Source organism: Colobus angolensis, unplaced genomic scaffold (assembly GCF_000951035.1).
Source record: "Colobus angolensis palliatus isolate OR3802 unplaced genomic scaffold, Cang.pa_1.0 Scaffold728, whole genome shotgun sequence".
NCBI lineage: Eukaryota > Metazoa > Chordata > Mammalia > Primates > Cercopithecidae > Colobus > Colobus angolensis.
This window is the reverse complement of record NW_012121021.1, coordinates 346,074-365,571: the sequence shown is the minus strand read 5'-3', so window position 1 is coordinate 365,571 and position 19,498 is coordinate 346,074. Positions and strand designations below refer to the sequence as shown.

Below are 19,498 nucleotides of genomic sequence, written 5' to 3'. Positions count from 1 at the left end.
GGACTAAAATTAAATTCAGATCTGTGAAATGCCAAAACCCATGATCCTACTATAGTCCCCTATATTTTCGTCTGCATTAGGGTCATGTGTTTGCTTTTTTCTTTTCTTTTTTTTTAAGACAGGATCTCGCCCTGTTGTCCAGGTTGGAGTGCGATGGCACCATCATAGCTCTCTACAGCCTCATACTCCTGGACTCAAGCAGTCCTCCTACCTCAGCCTCCTGAGTGGCTGCAACTAAAGGCACCTACCACTGAGCTTGGCTAATTTTTGAATTTTTTGTAGAGACAGAATTTTTTGTTGCTCAGGCTCATGGATGCTGTTATAGCACTTAGTGAACATCATGATTCCAGTGGGAAAGGCAGTATCTGTTTTTCATTGGTGACTAAGGAAAGTGGGTTAACTTGTTTAGTCACTGAATGTTGTAGAGGATTCGATCTTTCCTAATTCCTCAGTAACATTTTGCACACCTGTATGTGCGATTTGATTTTATTTGCCCTTAGAACTATGACTGAATACTCCCCAAACCTGTTATTCAGTTCTTGCCCAGAGTTATTTTATCTGGGGAGTAAGCAGAAGACACACACCCAGAGACTGCCAGTGGCAAAAATCACTGTAATTCACAAAGCATGGCACTTCAGTAGTGAAATTACCATACTTTTCTTCGCATAGAGCAGTTTGCTTTTGATGATTTTCAAAGCTGTATTCTCCCACTTGTCAGGTTCATCTCTTCAACTGTGCGTTGCACAATTTCTCAATCTCAGTGCTGTTGACATTTCAGGCTGGATAATTCTTGGTTCTGGGAAGTGGTCCTGTGTATTATAGTATATTTAGCAGCATCCCTTGCCTTTCCTCACTTTTTGCTCATAGTAATCTCCAGGTGTGACTACCTAAAATGTCTCTAATGTGTTGCCAGATGTCCCCTGGGAGGCCAAATTGCCCCTAGTTGAGAACCACTGCTGTATGCTGTGTGATCCTTCTGTGCTCCAGTATTCTGATTTGTCATATGGGCGTGACATTGCTACTCAGTTGAATGTATGCTTAATGAGCACTGTTTCTGCCAGATACTGTGCAATGCATTGGGGACACCCTTGAAAAAATGAATCAACCATGATTTTTGTCACCAAGAAGTGGAAAGTGATGGGAGAGATAGACAAATATATCAATAATTATAATGAAATGTGGTGATCACTGTATTGGGGGCATATATCTAAAGGCTTCACCAAGAAAGTGGTATTTGAACTAGAACTTGAATGATGAATGGGAGTTTAATAGGTAAAGAAAAGGGGGAATGGCCGGGCACAGTGGCTCACGCCTGTAATCCCAGCACTTTGGGAGGCTGAGACAGGCAGATCATCGGAGGTCAGGAGTTCGACACCAGCCTGGCCAACATGGTGAAACCCCGTCTCTACTAAAAATACAAAAATTAGCTGGGTGTGGTGACGCATGCCTGTAATCCCAGCTACTTGGGAGACTGAGGCAGGGGAACCACGTGAACCTGGGAGGTGGAGGTTTCAGTCAGCTGAGATGGTGCCATTGTACTCCAGCCTGGGTGACAGAGTGAGACTCTGTCTCAAAAATGAATAAAATAAGAAAGAAAGAAAGAAAGAGAGCGAGAGCGAGAGCAAGAAAGAAAGGAAGGAAGGAAGGGAGGAAGGGAGGGAGGGAGGTAGGCAATTCCAGGTATATATCACTGCATGAGTAGAGGCAGTGTTGTGGATAGACATAGTTGATTTGTAGGGCCCTTGTCCAAGAATAGTCCTGCTTTACTCCTGCTGTCCTGATGTTATTATTAATAATACAGCCTCATTCAGTCTTAAGTCTTGGATTTGGACTATAAATTATATGGCTACCTCTTTATGTGGGAACTAAAAGTAATTCATTGAGACAGGAACATAGAGGTGAGGTGCCAAGAGAAAAAGCTGGAAAGGTAAGTTTCAATCATGTTATCAAGGGCATTGTAGGCAGGCTAAAGAGTGTGGAGATAGTGGGAAAGCCATGGATGGTTTCTAATGAGGGGAATGATAAAAATAGAGATATATTTTTAAAATAATCTAGCAAAAGAGTGGAGAATGAATTGGAATGGAGTGATCAGAGATGGGGACAATAGGGAAATCAGAGAGAAGGCCAATGAAATAATTGGTGAGATAGTAATTTTTTTTTTAATATGTCTCATAAAAAATAAATAAAAAATAAGACACTGGGCCTGGTGCCGTGGCTCATGCCTGTAATCTCAGCACTTTGGGGGGCTGAGGCATGCGGATCACGAGGTCAGGAAATCAAGACCATCCTGGCTAACATGGTGAAACCCTGTCTCTACTAAAAAAAAGTACAAAAGGTTATCCAGGCGTGGTGGTGGGCGCCTGTAGTCCCAGCTACTCGGGAGGCTGAGGCAGGAGAATGGTGTGAACCTAGGAGGCGGAGCTTGCAGTGAGCCAAGATTACGCCACCACACTCCAGCCTGGGTGACAGGGCCAGACTCTGTCAAAAAAAATAAATAAATAAACAAGCAAAAACAACACTGATAGGGTTCTTAACTAATTCAGTGTTAAAAGGAATGGAGAGGAGGAGACAGTTAAAAGAGAGATATGTAGAGTCATGTACAGGTTAGAAGGGGCATAACCCAATGACCAATCACATGGAACAGTTACAGAGACAGTAAAGTAAATGACAATAGTCTTCAGCTTCTGGGATACATGATGATACCATTTATAGGGAACATGGCAGGGAGAGTAGGTTTTGAGCAAGCCAGAAGCCGCTGTGGGAAGCAGTTGGTGAAGGTTAGGATCTCCCTGTGTGCAGTAGGTAGGTGGCTATGGAAGGATGGCAGTCAGGGCAAGGGCAGGGCTGGATCTGAAGTTTGACTCTGATGAGCAATGTGTAAATAGCTTCAATCTTAGGGGTTGACTTCCTATACAGCTAAAACAGTTATTCTGTCTGCTCACTTTTACTTGTCCTCTCAGGGGCTTTAGGAATATCCTGGGTGAAATACTATTGCCAGTATGAGAAAGAGACCAAAACACTCACCATGACGCCTATGGAACAGAAGCCAGGTGCTAAGCAGGTCAGTTCTTGTTTACACCACGTTTTTAGAAATGGATCTATGCCTGTTTCTCAGAAAAGAATATATGTTGACTTAGTATCAAACCATCAAGTTCATCACTGTTACGTGAAGCCATGACTTTATATGTACACTTTGTCCTAAGTTTGAGTCAGATAGCACTGAGTTGAATGAAAAATTTCTCTGTTAATTAGAGCAAGCCTTTTGAAAGTGTCAGTAGTCTTTCAAACAAGTTATTTTTACAAGTGCCAGTCACATTGTACAGTCAGCTATGTAAAAATATGGATGAATTACTTTTAAGAATTCTCTACTCTTGGATTCTTTAAAATAACAAGTTTTAAAACTTATGCTTAAAAATATGAATTAAATTCCAAAATTCCTTTTTTTACAGGAGTGTGTGTGTGGCCTACGGTTGGAGTAACCAATACTCAACATTCTATGTACTACTCAAATATCTTTAAGCAGTTAATCTCTCTTTTTCTGCCCTCCAAACCTTCTCTCACTCCCGAAAATGACAAGATAAATTTAACACACTGAAAACATAGTTTACTCACCTGGAAGAACCTGATTTTTTACAAACACACACACACACGCACACACACACACGCACGGATTTCTTAAGATAAAAGCTGATCTTTAGACAGATTGTTTATATTCTAAAAGTAGTTCAATGTGTCTCTTTCCCCTTTAACTGGCTCTCAGACAGGGTCTTAGTGCATGATTTTTAAGCATTTGCACTCTTTACAAATTGTTTGTTGGAAGTGCTTCAAGAGTTATTTGTTAGCATTGAAAGTAGTACACGAAGACCCAATTTAGGTAGGGAGGAATTTGGAGAAAAATTGGGACAGTTTCTCTCCCTTGCTGTTCCTTTTCATGGAAGATCTCTCTCTTGTGTGGCTTGCTCATATTGAATTAGAGAGGATGGAAATGTGCTTGTAGGCTACTGAATTTTTTTTGGAGTGAGGATGGTCTTTTAACTACAAGATTTACCTCCCTGCTTTAATGTGCTTCGGTGATGGGATGGACTTGTAGAAGATGTTGTATCAAACAGAGTTTCTGGAATCCTCAACTATGCTCTATTATTATTATTATTATTATTATTATTATTATTATTATTATTATTAGAGATGGAGCTTCACTGTTGTCGCCCAGGCTCGAGTGCAATGGCACAATCTTGGCTCACGGCAACCTCTGCCTCCCAGGTTCAAGCGATTCTCCTGCCTCAGCCTCTTGAGCAGCTGGGATTACAGGTGCACACCACCACACCCAGCTAATTTTTGTATTTTTAGTAGAGATGGGGTTTTACCATGTTGCCTAGCGTGGTCTCGAACTCCTGACCTCAGGTGATCCTCCCTCCTTGGCCTTCCAAATTGCTGGGATTACAGGTGTGAGCCACGGCGCCAGTTACTGTGCTTTTATTATGGGCCAGTTACTCATTCAAAACCCTCCTCAGTTTCCAGTCTGCCAATTGCCAAAGCACTTTTCAGTGTGGTTCCCTAAATTCATCCTGTGTTTTAGCACTGATTTGTTCCAAGTCAGTCAGAACTTAGCTGATTAATCTGACTAGGAAGTGCTTATAAGCAACACTGGCCTGCAGTCTCTTTCTTTTATTTTTCTACACACATTACTTTTCAAATACCAGAGAGGAAAGCTCCTTTTGTAGACAATGATTTCATTTAGGCACTTTTTCTGAGGCTGCTCAGAGGTGCTTTATTGCAAACCCCAAGACAGAGTCAGCAGATTCCACTTTCATATCCTCCTGACAGATGCCAGCAAGCCCTCCTTTTAGTTTTTCTTTCCCTCTTCTCTTTTCATTGAGTAGCTGCTTGCAAAACTGCAATGGTGGTGGCCTGAGCATTTTTAATGTGGTATTCCTTATGGAATGGAAAGGAGAACTTACTCAATTACAAGGCAGAGGGAGGTGGTGGGAGTTAATTGGATTTCCCCAAATTGGAGTTGGAAGTGGTTTCTTCCTGAAAGTTCTCTGTTTCACTTGCTAATACTAGTTTGTACTTTACAATTATAAATTTTACAAATAAATGATACCATAATAATAAGAACACTACAAAAGCCACTATTTCTTGAATAACTGCTGTGTGCCAGACAATGAACTAGACCCTTCTGTCATATTCATGCTCCTCATTTGCCCTCCTAGCAGCTATGTGAAGTCGGTGCCCCCAATTTGTGTAGGAAGTAAGACCAATTTGAAGATGCAGGAATTGGCCATCTTTCTGACTATGGCACTTACTATAGTGTTGGTTCTACTACTTTAGCCTGTGAGCTCTCATCTGTGTTGTCATGTTCAATTTTCTGATCACCTTCTCAAATGATAATTTATTAGATCTTCATCCCTTCCCTGTTAGGAATTTGTGGTCAGAAGGAGTACTGCATTTTGAATCTTCAGACCTGTGTTTAAATTTTAGCTCTGTGGTCTGGTAGCTTTTTGACCTTGAGTAAATTGCCTAATGTTGCTCAGTGTTAGTTTCCTCATCAGAAAAGTGGTAAGAATGATAAAGTAGTTCATAAACATTTATTGAGCACTAAGTATTTGCAAGGTACTGGAGATATAAAGATGAATAAAACACTGTTCATGTTTTTGAAGACTTCCTAGTCCAGTGGTGAAATTAAACCTAAAAACAGAACATTTTAATATTACGTGCAAAGCACGTAGTGGGCAATGTGTTGGTTTGAAGAAGGATTTTTGAGGAAGTGAAAGCTGAACTGCAGTTTGTAGAATAAGTAAGAGTTTAGTCAGGCAAAGAAGATAGACAAGGTCATTTTGGGTGGAGGGATTAATATAGGCAAAGTCATGCAATCTTGAAATAGCATGATACGTGTGCGAAATAAGAGTACTTTTTCATTGTAGGGGCATTAAATAGTTGAGCAGTCACTGGAGATGAGATTGGAGTGATGGGCAGGGCCTAGGTCCCTGAGCAGAAATGCCATTGAAGCTGTGGGCATTGAGAATTTAAAGAGATAGAGTGAGTCTGTGACTTTGCTCATAACCCTCATTTTGAAAGACTAATGTGTGGCATCCCAAATTTGGGGGTAGGAAGGCATACTGAAGGATTAACTTAGAGTTGAGTTGTTATAGTGCAGGAGCAAAGACAGATTGGCCTGCAAGTGGTTGAGTGTGCTGACGAGCAAGAAATATTGGGTAATAAGCCACGAGGGCCAGTTTGTATGTCATAGTATCTAGGCACCTGGGCAGTGTTTTCTAACTTGAGATACCACAGTGGGTTGTGTTATTCCCATTTAATAGATTGTGAAGTTAAGACTTGGAGATGGAATATGATTTATTTATTTATTTATTTATTTATTTATTTATTTATTTATTTATTTATGAGACGGAATCTTGCTTTGTCACCCAGGCTGGAGCACAGTGGCGCAATCTTGGCTCACTGCAGCCTCTGCCTCCCGGTTTCAAGCGATTCTCCTGCCTCAGCCTCCCAAGTAGCTGGGATTACAGGCACCCACTACTGTGCCTGACTAATTTTTGTATTTTTAGTAGAGATGGAGTTTTGCCATCTTGGCCAGGCTGGTCTCCAACTCCTGACCTCAGGTGATCCACCTGCCTTGGCCTCCCAAAGTGCTGGGATTACAGGCATGACCTGCTGTGTTTTGGCCAGGGTCACATAGCTGGTAAATGGCATAACTGAGACAAGACCCTAGGTCTTAAGCTTTCTAGTGTGTTGTTATTTCCGCTATACCAATTTGGATGACTTTGAGTATACCCTTTTACCTCTTTAGGTGTCACTTCTCTATAATGGTTGCTAACAAGAAAAGTGGCTTAAAAATACCTGGCATAGGCTGGGCACGATGGCTCATGCCTGTAATCCCAGCACTTTGGAAGGCTGAGGTGGGTGGATCACGAGGTCAGGAGTTCGAGATCACCCTGACCAACATGGTGAAATCCCATCTCTACTAAAAATACAAAAATTAGTTGGGCATGGTGCGCACCTGTGATCCCAGCTACTCAGGAGGCTGAGGCAGGAGAATCGCTTGAACCCGGGTGGCGGAGGTTGCAGTGAGCTGAGGTCGCACCACTGTATCATTGTATTCTAGTCTGGGTGACAGAGCAAGACTCCATCTCAAAAAAAAAAAAAAAAAAAAAAGAATATGTAGCGTAATATATGGTACACAGTAAGTGATAAATGTTACTTCTCTTTCCTTTATCACATGGTCTCTGTTGAGATAAGAGAGGGAATCTGAACAAGGTGACACTGCAGAATTTTAGTCTGTGGACACAGCGGGTTTTAATTCCCTTAATTACCTACAGGACTAAAGTGGGCCACCTGTCCTTGCTGCACATATGAAATATCAAATGCCACCATGACTAATACACACATTTACTATTTCCTCTACTTTTGCACTACCTTTTGAGTAATTAAGTTTGTGATTTCTGTCATCCTAAAGAGTCTGGATGTTGGGGGACAGAAATGTTTTTCTCCCCTCCTTCATCTGCCACTTTAATGGAAGCTTCCTTGCTCAGCTACCCTCTGACTTTCTAAGGGAGATTTTAGACAGCCACTTACCCTGTCACAATTTCCCTCCTTAAAGGCCTCATGAAAATTTTATTCTGTACACTTAATGCCATTCAGGCAGCCCATTTCTCCTACACTCCCCTTACATGATGTGTATTGAGCTTCCTGTTAAGTCTTCCTTCTTGGGAACGAGTGCTGGATGACTCTGAAAAATTTCTCTTGGTCTCAGCCATTGATTCTTGGAGCGGGGAGAAACCATCTGCCATCTTGCTGCAAATACTGTTTGAAGGGACAAGATTCTCAGTGAGTCTACACATTGCTCCTGCTGCCTTCACCAGACGCCTTCCAAGTGACACTGAAGACACTGTAGGAAGCAGAAAAGCTTCTGTGTCTTTTTTAAAAAAAATTACCTGTTAATTCTTGTTTCATATCAGGGGCCCTTGGACTTAACACTGAAGTACTGTGTGAGAAGGAAGACGGAGTCTATCGACAAGAGGTTCTGTTTTGATATAGAAACTAATGAAAGGTAAGCTGTGCCGCTGTGAATTGGCAATGTCCCCACGTGCCAGATGCTTAGCCTGGGTAGGTCTTTTATTTTCTTCCATCATCCCACATTGATGACAATGAGTAAGTCTATTCAGGACTTTGTTGTGAGTCTATTCAAGCCAGCTCTTCTGACTGCCCTTCCCAGGGATCCCTGCTAGACCTGGCCCAGTGCTGCTTTTCTCTGTGCAAGCTTCTGTCAGCTTTGCCTCACTTGCTCTAGGAAGAAAAAGTCTCTCCTGGGATTTAATTTGCTATCATATGTGCAAAAGGTCAACATTTGGTGATCTTGCAAGAAGGAAAGGATAACAAAGCTCATTCTTTGTTAAATCTCCTAATATCACATAAAAGAACAAATGAATTGGCACACATTTTTGAGGGAGGGAAGATGGGGTAGAGGGTCATGGTGTATTAGAAAGTTATTTCCCCCCATTTGGTGCAAAAATGATGCAGACCTTCCCTACTTTACAGGTACTCATATGAACTGGAAATAGTGTGATTATCACTTTTCAGATCTTAGAGCTAAGTCTTGCACATTTTGGACTTCGTTGTGTTTGTTTCTCCCCAGTGCCTTCTTTTTTTACTTGAACCTGAGCGGTTTTATCAGAGGAGAGGAGAATTTTAACCATTAAAATTTCAAATGAGCACATTTGGCATTATTGTGGAGAAAGACATGCTTTATAGTTGGGTGGTTGTGCCAAAATAAACAGAATAAATCTGTTTTTAGATTTTATCTCAACCTTTTATTTCTATGTGTTAGATACTTAGTAATAGAATAGAATTTTGCAAAATGATCAGATTGCTAGAAAGGAACTTGAATGGTGAATTACAATATCACGTGAACAAAACTAGCAGTGACTGGGATCATAACAGACTAAATGATGAGGGCATTTTTAAAAAAACAGGGAATAAAGGACTTAGCTTGTTTCCTTATTTCAAAATTGAGAGATTATCATTTGACCCTCACAATTTCGATTTGTGAATCTATATCATTTCTTTGATAAAATGGATGATCCCAGTTGAGATGGCTCTGCAGGTATATATTGTTGCCAGTAACCACGAGACTGTCACTCATTTTCCTGATAGCCTCAGTTCCAGTAGGAAGAGGAAAATTACTGTTGGCTGTGGCTTCCCTTTTATGCAAATAATATCCCCAACTCAAGCAGTTGCAAACAGTTTGTCCCCGTGGTTAGGGACTAGGATCAATTTATGTTTCTTGTACCTGGTGCTATGCATGGCTCATGATAAGTACTAAATTTGATGTTTATTCTTAAGTGTGTTTTATTCTTATCCCAGAATGCTGAAGAATTTTGACACTAGAACCCAGGGATTAAAGTTTTGATGCATCTACACTTTTAGTTATTATATACTGTGCACTTTACAAAATATTCCCTCATTTAATCTACCCCCCATTTTACCAGTGAGGAAACTGAGACCCACATACATTTAACTGACTTGCCCAACTAAAGTCATGTAGTAAGTGGTGAGGCTGAGCTCAAACCCTAGTCTGTAGGTCTCCGGTCTGCAAAGCCCATGCTGGTTTCTTTTTGTTTGTTTTGTTTGTTTTGAGATGGTATCTTTCTCTCTTGCCCAGGCTGGAGTGCAGTGGTACACAACCTCCACCTCCCAGGCTCAAACGAGTCTCCTGCCTCAGCCTCCCAAGTAGCTGGGACTACAGGCATGTGCCATCATGTCCAGCTAATTTTTGTATTTTTAATAGAAATGGGGTTTCACCATGTTGGCCAGGCTCGATCTGAACTGGCCTCAAGACATCTACCTGCCTTGGCCTCCCAAAGTGCTGGGATTATAGGCATAAGCCACTGTGCCTGGCTCCATGCTGTTTTTAATTTTGTTCTATTGTCTATTATAAGCAGAAGAAACAAACTGCAAAATAGAGCATTAAATATAATAATAAACAGGTGCTGAGGCCCCTCTCTGCATGTGGAGTCTTTTGAGTGACATGACATCTGCTTTTCTGGCTAGTCAATCTGATATAAGGAAGAGAGTCAGGCTTCCTAGCAGGCATCAGGCAGCTGTACTCACATTCCCTGGAGCACAGAGCAAAGGGCTCTTTGAGCCACCTTTTTCTATGTCAGGAAGAGAGGATAAGATTTTTTATTTTTTTAACTTTTAGTTTTTTAGAGAGAGGATCTTATTCTGCTGCCCAGGTTGGTTTGTATTGGCACAGGTTCAAGTGATCCTCTTGCCTGAGCCTCCTGAGTAGCTGGGACTGACAGGTGTGTACCACCACATCTGGCTAATTTTTTATTTTTTGTAGCTGTGGGGGCTTGCTATGTTGCCCAGGCAGGTCTTCAACTCCTGGCTTGCAGTGATTCTACCCTGTCGGCCTCCCAAAGTGCTCATATTACAGGTGTGAATCACTGCACCTGGTTCTAAATTTAGGCTCTTAGCAGTATTTAAAATGACAGGCTCATAGCAAGGCAGAGCTTGAAATGTTTTAGTAACAATAGCAACAAAAATAATTGTGATAAAAATAAAAACAATTGCTAACATTTGCCAAGTACCTCCTTTGTGACAGGCACTGTTATCAACCATTTAAGTGTATAATTTCCTTTAGTTGTCACCACAGTCACATGAAGGAGGTGATGTTATTTGAATTTTGGTTTGTGAATCTCTATCATTTCTGTGTTAACAATGGATGACCCCATTCAAGGTGGCTGTGGAAGTATATATTGTTGCCAGTAACCACAAGACTGTCATTAAGAGGTGCTTTAATGAAGTAAGAGATGGTAGGACAGGAGCCCCATGATTCCAGCAGGTAGAACAGGATTCCTACGATATCAGTAATTTTCTACGATATCAGTAATGGAAAGGACCTCCCAGCTCCTGTGTTCCAGCACCCTTTCAGATAAAGAAACCGAGGTCTAGAGAGGCCTAGTTACTTATCCAGGGTGGCTGAACTCTCTTGGCATTGCTTTTATCATTCTATGATGCTAGGAAAGGTCTCATCTTATCATAGAATTTATGGAAGTAAAAATGTTTTCCTGATGGCTCAGGTAGCCAAGAGAAAGCAAGGAGACTTTATACCTTGCATAAAGTGTGGTTAATCTCAAAATTCCAGTTGAGTCACAAAGATCTAAAAAGATCATAAAGAGCATAACAACTTAGGATACCTCTGGGTAGTTAGTCGTGTCTTAGTCCATTAGAGATGTTATGACAAAATACCTGAGACTCAGTAATATATCAACGACAGAAATTCATTTGTCACATTTCTAGAAGCTGGAAGTCCAAGCAGTTTCAGTGTCTGGTGAGGACCTGGTCTCTGTTTCCAAGATGGCATCTTGTTGCAGTGCCCTCCAGAGAGCACCAACACTGTGTCCTAGTATGTCAGAAGAGACAGAAGGGAGTGAACCCACTCTTTCAAGTTTTTGTAAAAGGACTCTAATCCCATTCATGAGGTTCTACCCTTATCACTCACTCACCTCCTGAAGGTCCCATTTCTTAATATCATCACATTGGTAGTTAAGTTTCAACCTATGAATTTTGGGGAGTATTCAGACCACAGCAGGTAGCCTGCAAATGAATGAATAAAACAGGGTTTGAAGCCGTGTGCCAGGCAGAAGAGGCCTTATATTGTAGTAGTGAAGAATATGGCTGCTGGACCAGACTTTCTGGATTTAAGTCCTGTCTCTAGTAGTTCCCTGCTACATGACCTTGGATAATTACTCTGTGCCTCAGTTTCCCCTTCTGTGAAGTAGAGATGATTACTATAACTGCCTTATTGTGTATATTAATTGAGTTAATATACATAGTTTAGTTGGAACAAAATTTGTCACCAAATAAGCATTCAGTAAATATTAGGGTTTTTTATTAGTCATAAAATTGCTTGTTAGCCAAAACACCTCCTCCCTGTGTCTTAGCCAGTACTCATGTTGTTGAATTTATTCCAACTCAAAATGTTTCTTGGACATCGCAGGTGCTAGAAGAAGCAAAGCCATTTTACTGACAGATGAATGTGCCTGTGATGTACATGCTCATTCCTAGAACTCAGACAAAGTGGCTGGCTTCCAACAGAGTAAGGCAAGGAGAGCCTTTATTTGGTTCAAGCACAATGGGGCCAATTTAGGTGTGCATTATGGAGGCATCTTGATAGTTACCTTCCTATTTCTTGCACGATCCTGGCACAAGGCCACCAAGATACCACCCCCACCTCCATGGTTCCCAAAGTTACTGTTCTCTAAATTGCCTGTTGTTTTCTTGAGTAAAAGAGATTTTGAAAAATGAGTCTTCTGTAGGCCTGTGCTTGTTCAGTGTGGCAACCTCCAGGGCAGAGAGGGACCCTAGATCACAGGACTCCATTCTCTCAGATGAATTTTCTGCTTTATACTTATCATTTTTCCCCCTCAGGCCAGGAACCATCACTCTGCAGGCCCTTTCAGAAGCTAACAGAAGGCTATGGATGGAAGCCATGGATGGGAAAGAACCTGTAAGTTACCTGACACTGGGGAAGCATCCCCAGCTTATGCCAGTGTATGAGTGCCCTCTAGTGTTATCAGTGGGTCTCAGACAATTAAATGGTAACGGATTGTTTAGTCTCAGTTTTAGAGCTGTAAGGAATTGTTTCCACATCTCTTAGCAGGTAAGGCAACTGGAGTTCCAGAAAGGTTGAGGGACTTTTCTGAGACCACCCTCAGAGAAGACATCAAAACTGGGCTTAGAATGCAGATCTCTCAGCTCCCTGCTCTAGTGTTAGACTATGTAGCTATACCCATAAGCTATTTTTCAGAAAGAATTAAGCCATTTTTCAGGTTATGAAATCAATATGTGTTAATTAATATGAAAAATAATTGCCATAGTTATAAATAAGCACTTATTAAATATTTGTTCAGAGTGATTTCTCTGCCTCACCCTTATACCACCAACTCAGCTATCCTCTTCAAGGGTACAGCTGGTAGCAGAGATGGTATTGCCATCCTGTATCACAAGATGTACTGTTCCATTTAGAACACCGTTATGCAGGAGGACAAGCAATCCCTTGAAAGCGTTACTGATTATCGTCAAGCGACCGATAGGAACAGTTGGAAGTAATTGAAAAACATTCTGGTTTCTTAGTGGCATATGAAATAATATCAGCTTCCTGGTGTTGGAATTCCAAAAGCTTGGATATAGGTACTAGTTCTGCCATTAAATGGTTATGTGACCCTGGGCAAATCATTTCACCTCTCTGAGATTCAGTTTTCTTCTCCTCAGTAAAACGGCTTTAATAATTTCTTTCTACCTATCTCACAGGGTTGCTTAGAAAAACCAGATGGAAGTCATCTTGTAAACCACAATGTGCTAGCCGGTCTGAATGATGGGATACAAAACTCCAAAGATCCAGCAGTGTTCAGATACAGTCTTATTTCCTTGCTTTATTCAAGTGAAAAACTGGCTAGGAGAGAAAATGCATTCTAGCTTTTTCTTTCTATGCGTCCTCAGTATCCTGGAGAATTTAGAGGGGTAACTAGATCCCAGATTACACTTATAGTAAACTGGAAGGTAGCAGGAGAGACTTGGCATTCTGAAGACTGCCATCCAGAAAATAATTCCAGCACTGTCTTCCTTCTGTCACCTCCCAGAAACCTGCTGCTGAACTCTTTCATGCTTGTGACGTTTCTGTAGGCAGATGCTAGGAAGCTCAGCAAGGCATTTATCTTTCAATTCCCTCTCTTAAGTTTGCTCTCCCTTTAGGTTTTCAAAAATCAAAGGATGCAGATGGCTTTTTGTGGAGAATGATGTGAGCACATGGGCCCACTGAATGTGGATCCATACCAACTAGATCATGGCAGATTTTCCCACAAATCCCTTGTTTAGAAAAGTAGCAGCAAAGGCTGGCTGGCCCAGAAATATCTCCTACTGAAATATCTGTGGGCATACACACATATACAGAACTTATTTTAAGGACAGGCTGTTCAAACAGACTCTTAACAGATGGCATAGAGAGGGCTCATTTCCTGCAGCCTCACATTACTAATGTTGTTGCTCCTTTACTAAACACTCCAGTTCACTAGTCTTACATATCTCGTCCATGCCTTTGCCTAAACTGTCAAAGAAGATCAGGGCTTGAAGGAATGTCTACTCCAACCCTGATCACTTTACTGATATAAATTTTGAGATCTGGAGAATGGAAAGGGCATGCCCAAATTTCCTAAGAGGTAGAGGTAGAGCCAGGACTAGACTTCAAGAGTCAACAATCTCCTTTCTGGTCTCTCACAAAGCTATCACAGTGCATACTCCAAGATAACACAGACAAAACTTGGTGTATTCATGGATCTCTTTCAGATGGACATTTGCCTTTCCACAGAGAAACATTCATCAACTAGTCTTTGAGGGTGGGAGATTGGTATTAGGAGCATTTGAATTTTATAATGTCCATCAGACAGGTACATAGCCATGAGGAAAACACTTTCCTGGTCTCTTGCTTTATTATAAAAATGCCCCAGGCATTACATAAGGAAATATCTAAGATGGATTGGCTACAACTTTAGCTACGGTGAACTGTGTGAAATTCAGTGTAATTTTCAGTGATTGTTCAAGTATTCTCTTTTTTCTTTTTTTTGAGACGGAGTCTCACTCTGTTGCCCAGGTTGAAGTACAGTGGTGTGATCTCAGCTCACTGCAGCCTCCACCTCCTGGGTTCAAGAGATTCTCCTGACTCAGCCTCCTGAACAGTTGGGATTACGGGTGCATGCCACCATGCCTGGCAAATTTTTGGATTTTTGTAGAGATGAGGTTTCATGATGTTCACCAGACTAGTCTTAAACTCCTGACCTCAAGTGATCTGCCTGCCTTGGCCTCCCAAATTTCTGGGATTACAGGCCTGAGCTACCATGCTTGGCCTGTTCAAGTATTTTCTAGCAATCTTGGCAAAATGGTTATGTTTAGCCCACTTGCCTATCTTGTTGACATCCTGGAGTTTCTAATCATTTTTTAATGCCTATCTGGGGAAAGAGATTTAATATTATGTTCTCTGTTTTCCTATATTGATTGACAATAGCCATGGATCTTTCTATTTATCTTCTTTTGTAGATCTACCACAGCCCTATAACAAAACAGCAAGAAAGTGAGTCACTCAAATTTTTGGTCTACTAGCATTATAAACTGCCACCTGTCCTATTCATAGTAAATATCATTATTAATGATGTGTACTATTAATGCAAGTCTGAATACGGATGCCTTTGTGTGAAATAAAATTCAGCCATATATTTTTTAAATGTGTCTGGTAATTGAACTAAGGTAGACACTTTGTGTTAGCTTACATCGTGGGTAGAGAAACATCCTTCCTGATCTGGAAGCATGATAGAAATTGTGTGTATTTTTAGGCTAACATTTCACATATGACTTTGCTCATGCCGAAAGCAGACAATGCAAAGAGCTAAATAGAAGTATTTTGTGTTATAAGAGTTAAAATGCTCAACCTTCCCTGAATAAACGAATCTTTCCATTTAAGGGTGATTGGAAATGAGCAACCAAAAACCCTTAGCTCTCTCAATGCAGTCCCTTCGCATAGTCATTAAATGTTTAATAGGTGACACCTGTTGCAGCAGGCACTAACTGTTTTCCTTTGCTTGAAACAGTGGAGCTAAATGAAGTGGGCTTCAAGTTTGTCAGGAAGTGCATCAATGTTATTGAGACCAAAGGTAAGATCTGAACCACAGCCTTGGCACTGTCTGAATCTGGTCACTCTGATTTTATCCTGGGCAATTTCTCTGAAGTAGCATTTTAGGAATGAAGACTGTTTACAAAGCTTGTGTAGTAGATACAAGCTAGAAAATTTCAGAAAATTCTAAACTAGTGGTATGCAAGCATATTTGGATAATTTGTGGATTCCTGCTTTTAAAGAGCTTATAAGTTTATAAAGTATTCTCAAATAGTACCTGGCACTCCTGAAGCAGTGTCATGATGGTTCTATCCTAAATAATCAAGAGTTCAATTTCTGCCACAATACATACTGGTATAAAAATTGATGGGGGCAGAACTAAACTCAGGGAGATGTGGAATCAGCATTCTTTCTGGTTGCTGATACTCTCTGGTTTCCTTCTGAGGATATTTAGACTGTGGGCAAGTGTAGTATATGAATCAAGTCTCTTTGTTCTTTAAAATGTTTTTTTAGTCCTTCTTGGTGCAGGAAATGGCCTTTTGTTTCACAGCTGCCTTACTCCAGCCCTCTCCTGCTTTGTGTCACTGCTTAGAAGCAACTTGAGAGCTGATCCTTCCTTGTTTTTCAATTAAATGAACTTCTTTCTAAGATGGTAGCACCATTCTCAGCTTTCTGCTGCTGCCCAAAGTAAGCACATGCTTCTATTTACTATAGAGTTTGTTTTCTTCTCTTTAGATTAATGAGCAGGCTTGGTATACTCCAAATGAAAGGATGGATAATTTGGAGAGATGCTTTAGGACTATTCCCCTGTTACAGGGAAGGCTGGAGAACTTGGAGTACGTAGTGTGACCCCTTCCTATCTGAATTGACTCTAGTGTACCAGGGGGAGATGACAACTCTAGCTATACAAGTGAAATTAACCTGATTTTTTCCTCCACTAGGGATCAAGACAGAAGGGTTGTACCGCACTGTGGGCAGCAATATTCAGGTTCAGAAGCTGCTGAATGCCTTTTTTGGTAACAATTTTACTTTGATAATTCTTACTGGGAGTACTTTATGTGTTACAAAGAAATGTGACTGGAAGAGAAAGGAGACACTGCTAAAAAATGTGGTAGAGTAGTTGAAAAAAAGTATTTTCTAAGGTAAAACATACACATACTTGCCCACCCTGGGCAGAGTCAATTGTACCTTGAACATGGCTGTTATCTCTCCTTCCTCATATCCCATTCACTCCAGAAACCCTCAGCAATCCAACTTCTTCCCCTATGTCTCAACTGGAACTGCATGGCCAGGCTTAGTAGGTATCTTTTTACCAAATCCAGTGAACACTTTTGAGTTTCTGTCTTACTTGATCTCCTTGTTGACCACTTTCTCTGTTTTGAAAATTTCTCCTTACATGACTTCATGACTTCCATAACACATCGTCACTCTTCTGATTCTTCTCACATCTTTTTTCTTCTTTTTAGACAGGATCTAGCTCTGTCGCCTAGGCTGGAGTGCAGTGGCATGATCGTGGTTCACTGCAACCTCAACCTCAGCCTCCTGAGTAGCTGGGACTATAGGCGTGTGCCACTACACCAGGCTGATTTTTAAATTTTTTTGTAGTGATGGGGTGTCACTATGTTGCCTAGGCTGGTCTTGAACTTCTGGCCTTCAATCATCCTCTTGCCTTTGCCTCCCAAAGTGCTGGGATTACAGGCATGAGCCACAATGCCTGACCTCTTCTAAATCTTATAGGATTCCTTTTCAGTAACTTGCTGAACCTTTATCTTTGTGTTTTTTACACCTTGACTGAGTGTTTCCTACAGTTCTATCTTTGTTCTGGTTTACTTCTTTTTTTTTTTTTTTTACATGTTTTTCTATTGATTGATTTTTTTTTAAAATTCTGGTTATGGCTCACATTTTTGTTTCTTAAAAAATATTTCTTGTAATCTTTATTGGTTGCTGGATATTGTGACTTACTGAGTGTCTTGATTTTGTTGATTTCTTTTAAAGAGGACTGAATTTTCTTTGTGGGCAGTTATTTGTGGATCAACTTGATTTATTTGAGTCTTCTTTTAAAGTTTTCTGAGGCCAGATATAAAGTATCCACCCCCAGGTAAAGTTGTTGAGCTCTTTTTCTACATAGCTCACTCTTCTGTGGTACTGTGCCTTGCTAATTCTAGCTGCTTCAACAAGTCTTGCTTCTAGCAAGACTTCCATGCTCAGCTTGAGTTCCCACTCCATCTGCTGCAATCTAAAAAGTGCTTTTAAGAAGCAGGCTGTGGAGAAGGTAGCAGTTATCTTGTTTGTTTCCCTCTTCTCAGAGTCATAGTCCTGTGTTGTCCATTGCTCAATAACTACATGCAGGAGTTTCCTGTATACTGTCCAGTTTTCTAGTTGTTACAGCAGGAAGGCAAGTCTAATACCAGTTAGTCCACCATGGCTGGCAGTGGTAGTCTCTCTTTATGCTTTTTACTGGCACCTGTATGCTGACAACTCACAAAATCTCTGTTTCAGACATCTTCTGATGAGTTCTAAATGCAAATATTCACTTGCCCACTGCATCTGTGCTTCTCAGTCATCTTAACGCCATGGCACACATCAGAATGATCACCTTTATATAGCATGCTCAGGTAAATGGACATCACTGAGGCAAGAAGCCCTAAAGGCTGAGGGAATCAATATTGGAGTCTCTGCACAAGCTCTCTCTATGTAGATGGTTCACAGGTATCTACCTGCATTTCTCTCCCTGCAAACTTACCTTTCTTCCTTTTGTGGGTGGCAGTGAAGCATCTTGTAAGCTGAGTTTTCATAGTGTCAGAGAACAAATTGAGTGCGGAAAACTCACTTGGATAAAGTACATATTTTTTGGTCCTTACTGTGATGCATAGCTAATCTCTCAAAAGCCTGCAGGTCTGACAACCAACCCTACTCACATTTGAGGATGTTATAGCACTCAGTCGTAGCAGGTGTGGTTTTGGAATTCCAGATTACATCATTAGTATCTCAGCATCTGTTTTCATTAATCACCTTACATTCTTGACTTTTAAAAATTTGGATTGCTTATTCCTGGTCAATTTGCAACCCATCTCATTAGCTAAGGACACTTTTTCATATGTAAATCAGCTGACAGCATGGTCCAGCATATTGAATCTCTGAAAAATTATTGAACTCAGATATTTATTCAGATAATTATTGAACTATTGAAAATTCTGTTTCCAGTATCACTACATTCTTATATCTGTTGTATAATAAGCTAAAAAATGCCATGCCAGGCATCCCACTGATTCTCTTATGGGCTTTAATGGAACTGAAGTGGTTCCTTCAAATCACACATGGCGGTACAATTTGATTCAAGTATTAAGGAAAGTGATAGAGTTGGTGTATTTCATTTATTCAAAACCATCCTCCAAATATTAACTCTCATAGGAATATCTAAAATATACCAGGAAGTTCGAGATATAAATATTGATAGATACAATATAAAACTGTTAACTTCCTTATTTGTATATGAAAATGGCAACCCCGATCCCTGCCCCATATGTATGAAACTCCAGATGTGGTGATGATCCTCATTCATTTATTTATTCATTGAACAAATATTTGTGTGCCTACCCGAGCATCAAGCATTGTGTTCAGGGCTGAGGATTGAAAAGTGAACATATTCCCTGTGTTTTCAACCTTTGTGGGGCTTACATTCTTCTGGGAAACTGTCTCTCAGTTACCTTTCAATGTCTAGTTATGTGGGGAGACCTTCCTTCTAAGTTTCTTTCATGTGATGTCCTCTGGCGTGTCTCACTGGGATCCTCAAAGCTGTCTTGCTTCTTTTCA

General features: G+C 40.7%; 1 protein-coding gene across 1 annotated transcript in view; it reads left to right on the top strand.

Annotated features, from left to right (window-relative positions):
- Window positions 1–19,498, top strand: part of LOC105501584 (oligophrenin-1) — a 188,852-nt gene that overhangs the window by 5,860 nt on the left and 163,494 nt on the right. The window contains exons 5-10 of the mRNA XM_011927570.1: window positions 2,961–3,061; window positions 7,977–8,068; window positions 12,454–12,532; window positions 15,115–15,148; window positions 15,663–15,725; window positions 16,627–16,701. Of these exons, the coding sequence (XP_011782960.1) occupies window positions 2,961–3,061; window positions 7,977–8,068; window positions 12,454–12,532; window positions 15,115–15,148; window positions 15,663–15,725; window positions 16,627–16,701 (444 nt within the window). The remainder of the gene's footprint in view (window positions 1–2,960; window positions 3,062–7,976; window positions 8,069–12,453; window positions 12,533–15,114; window positions 15,149–15,662; window positions 15,726–16,626; window positions 16,702–19,498) is intronic.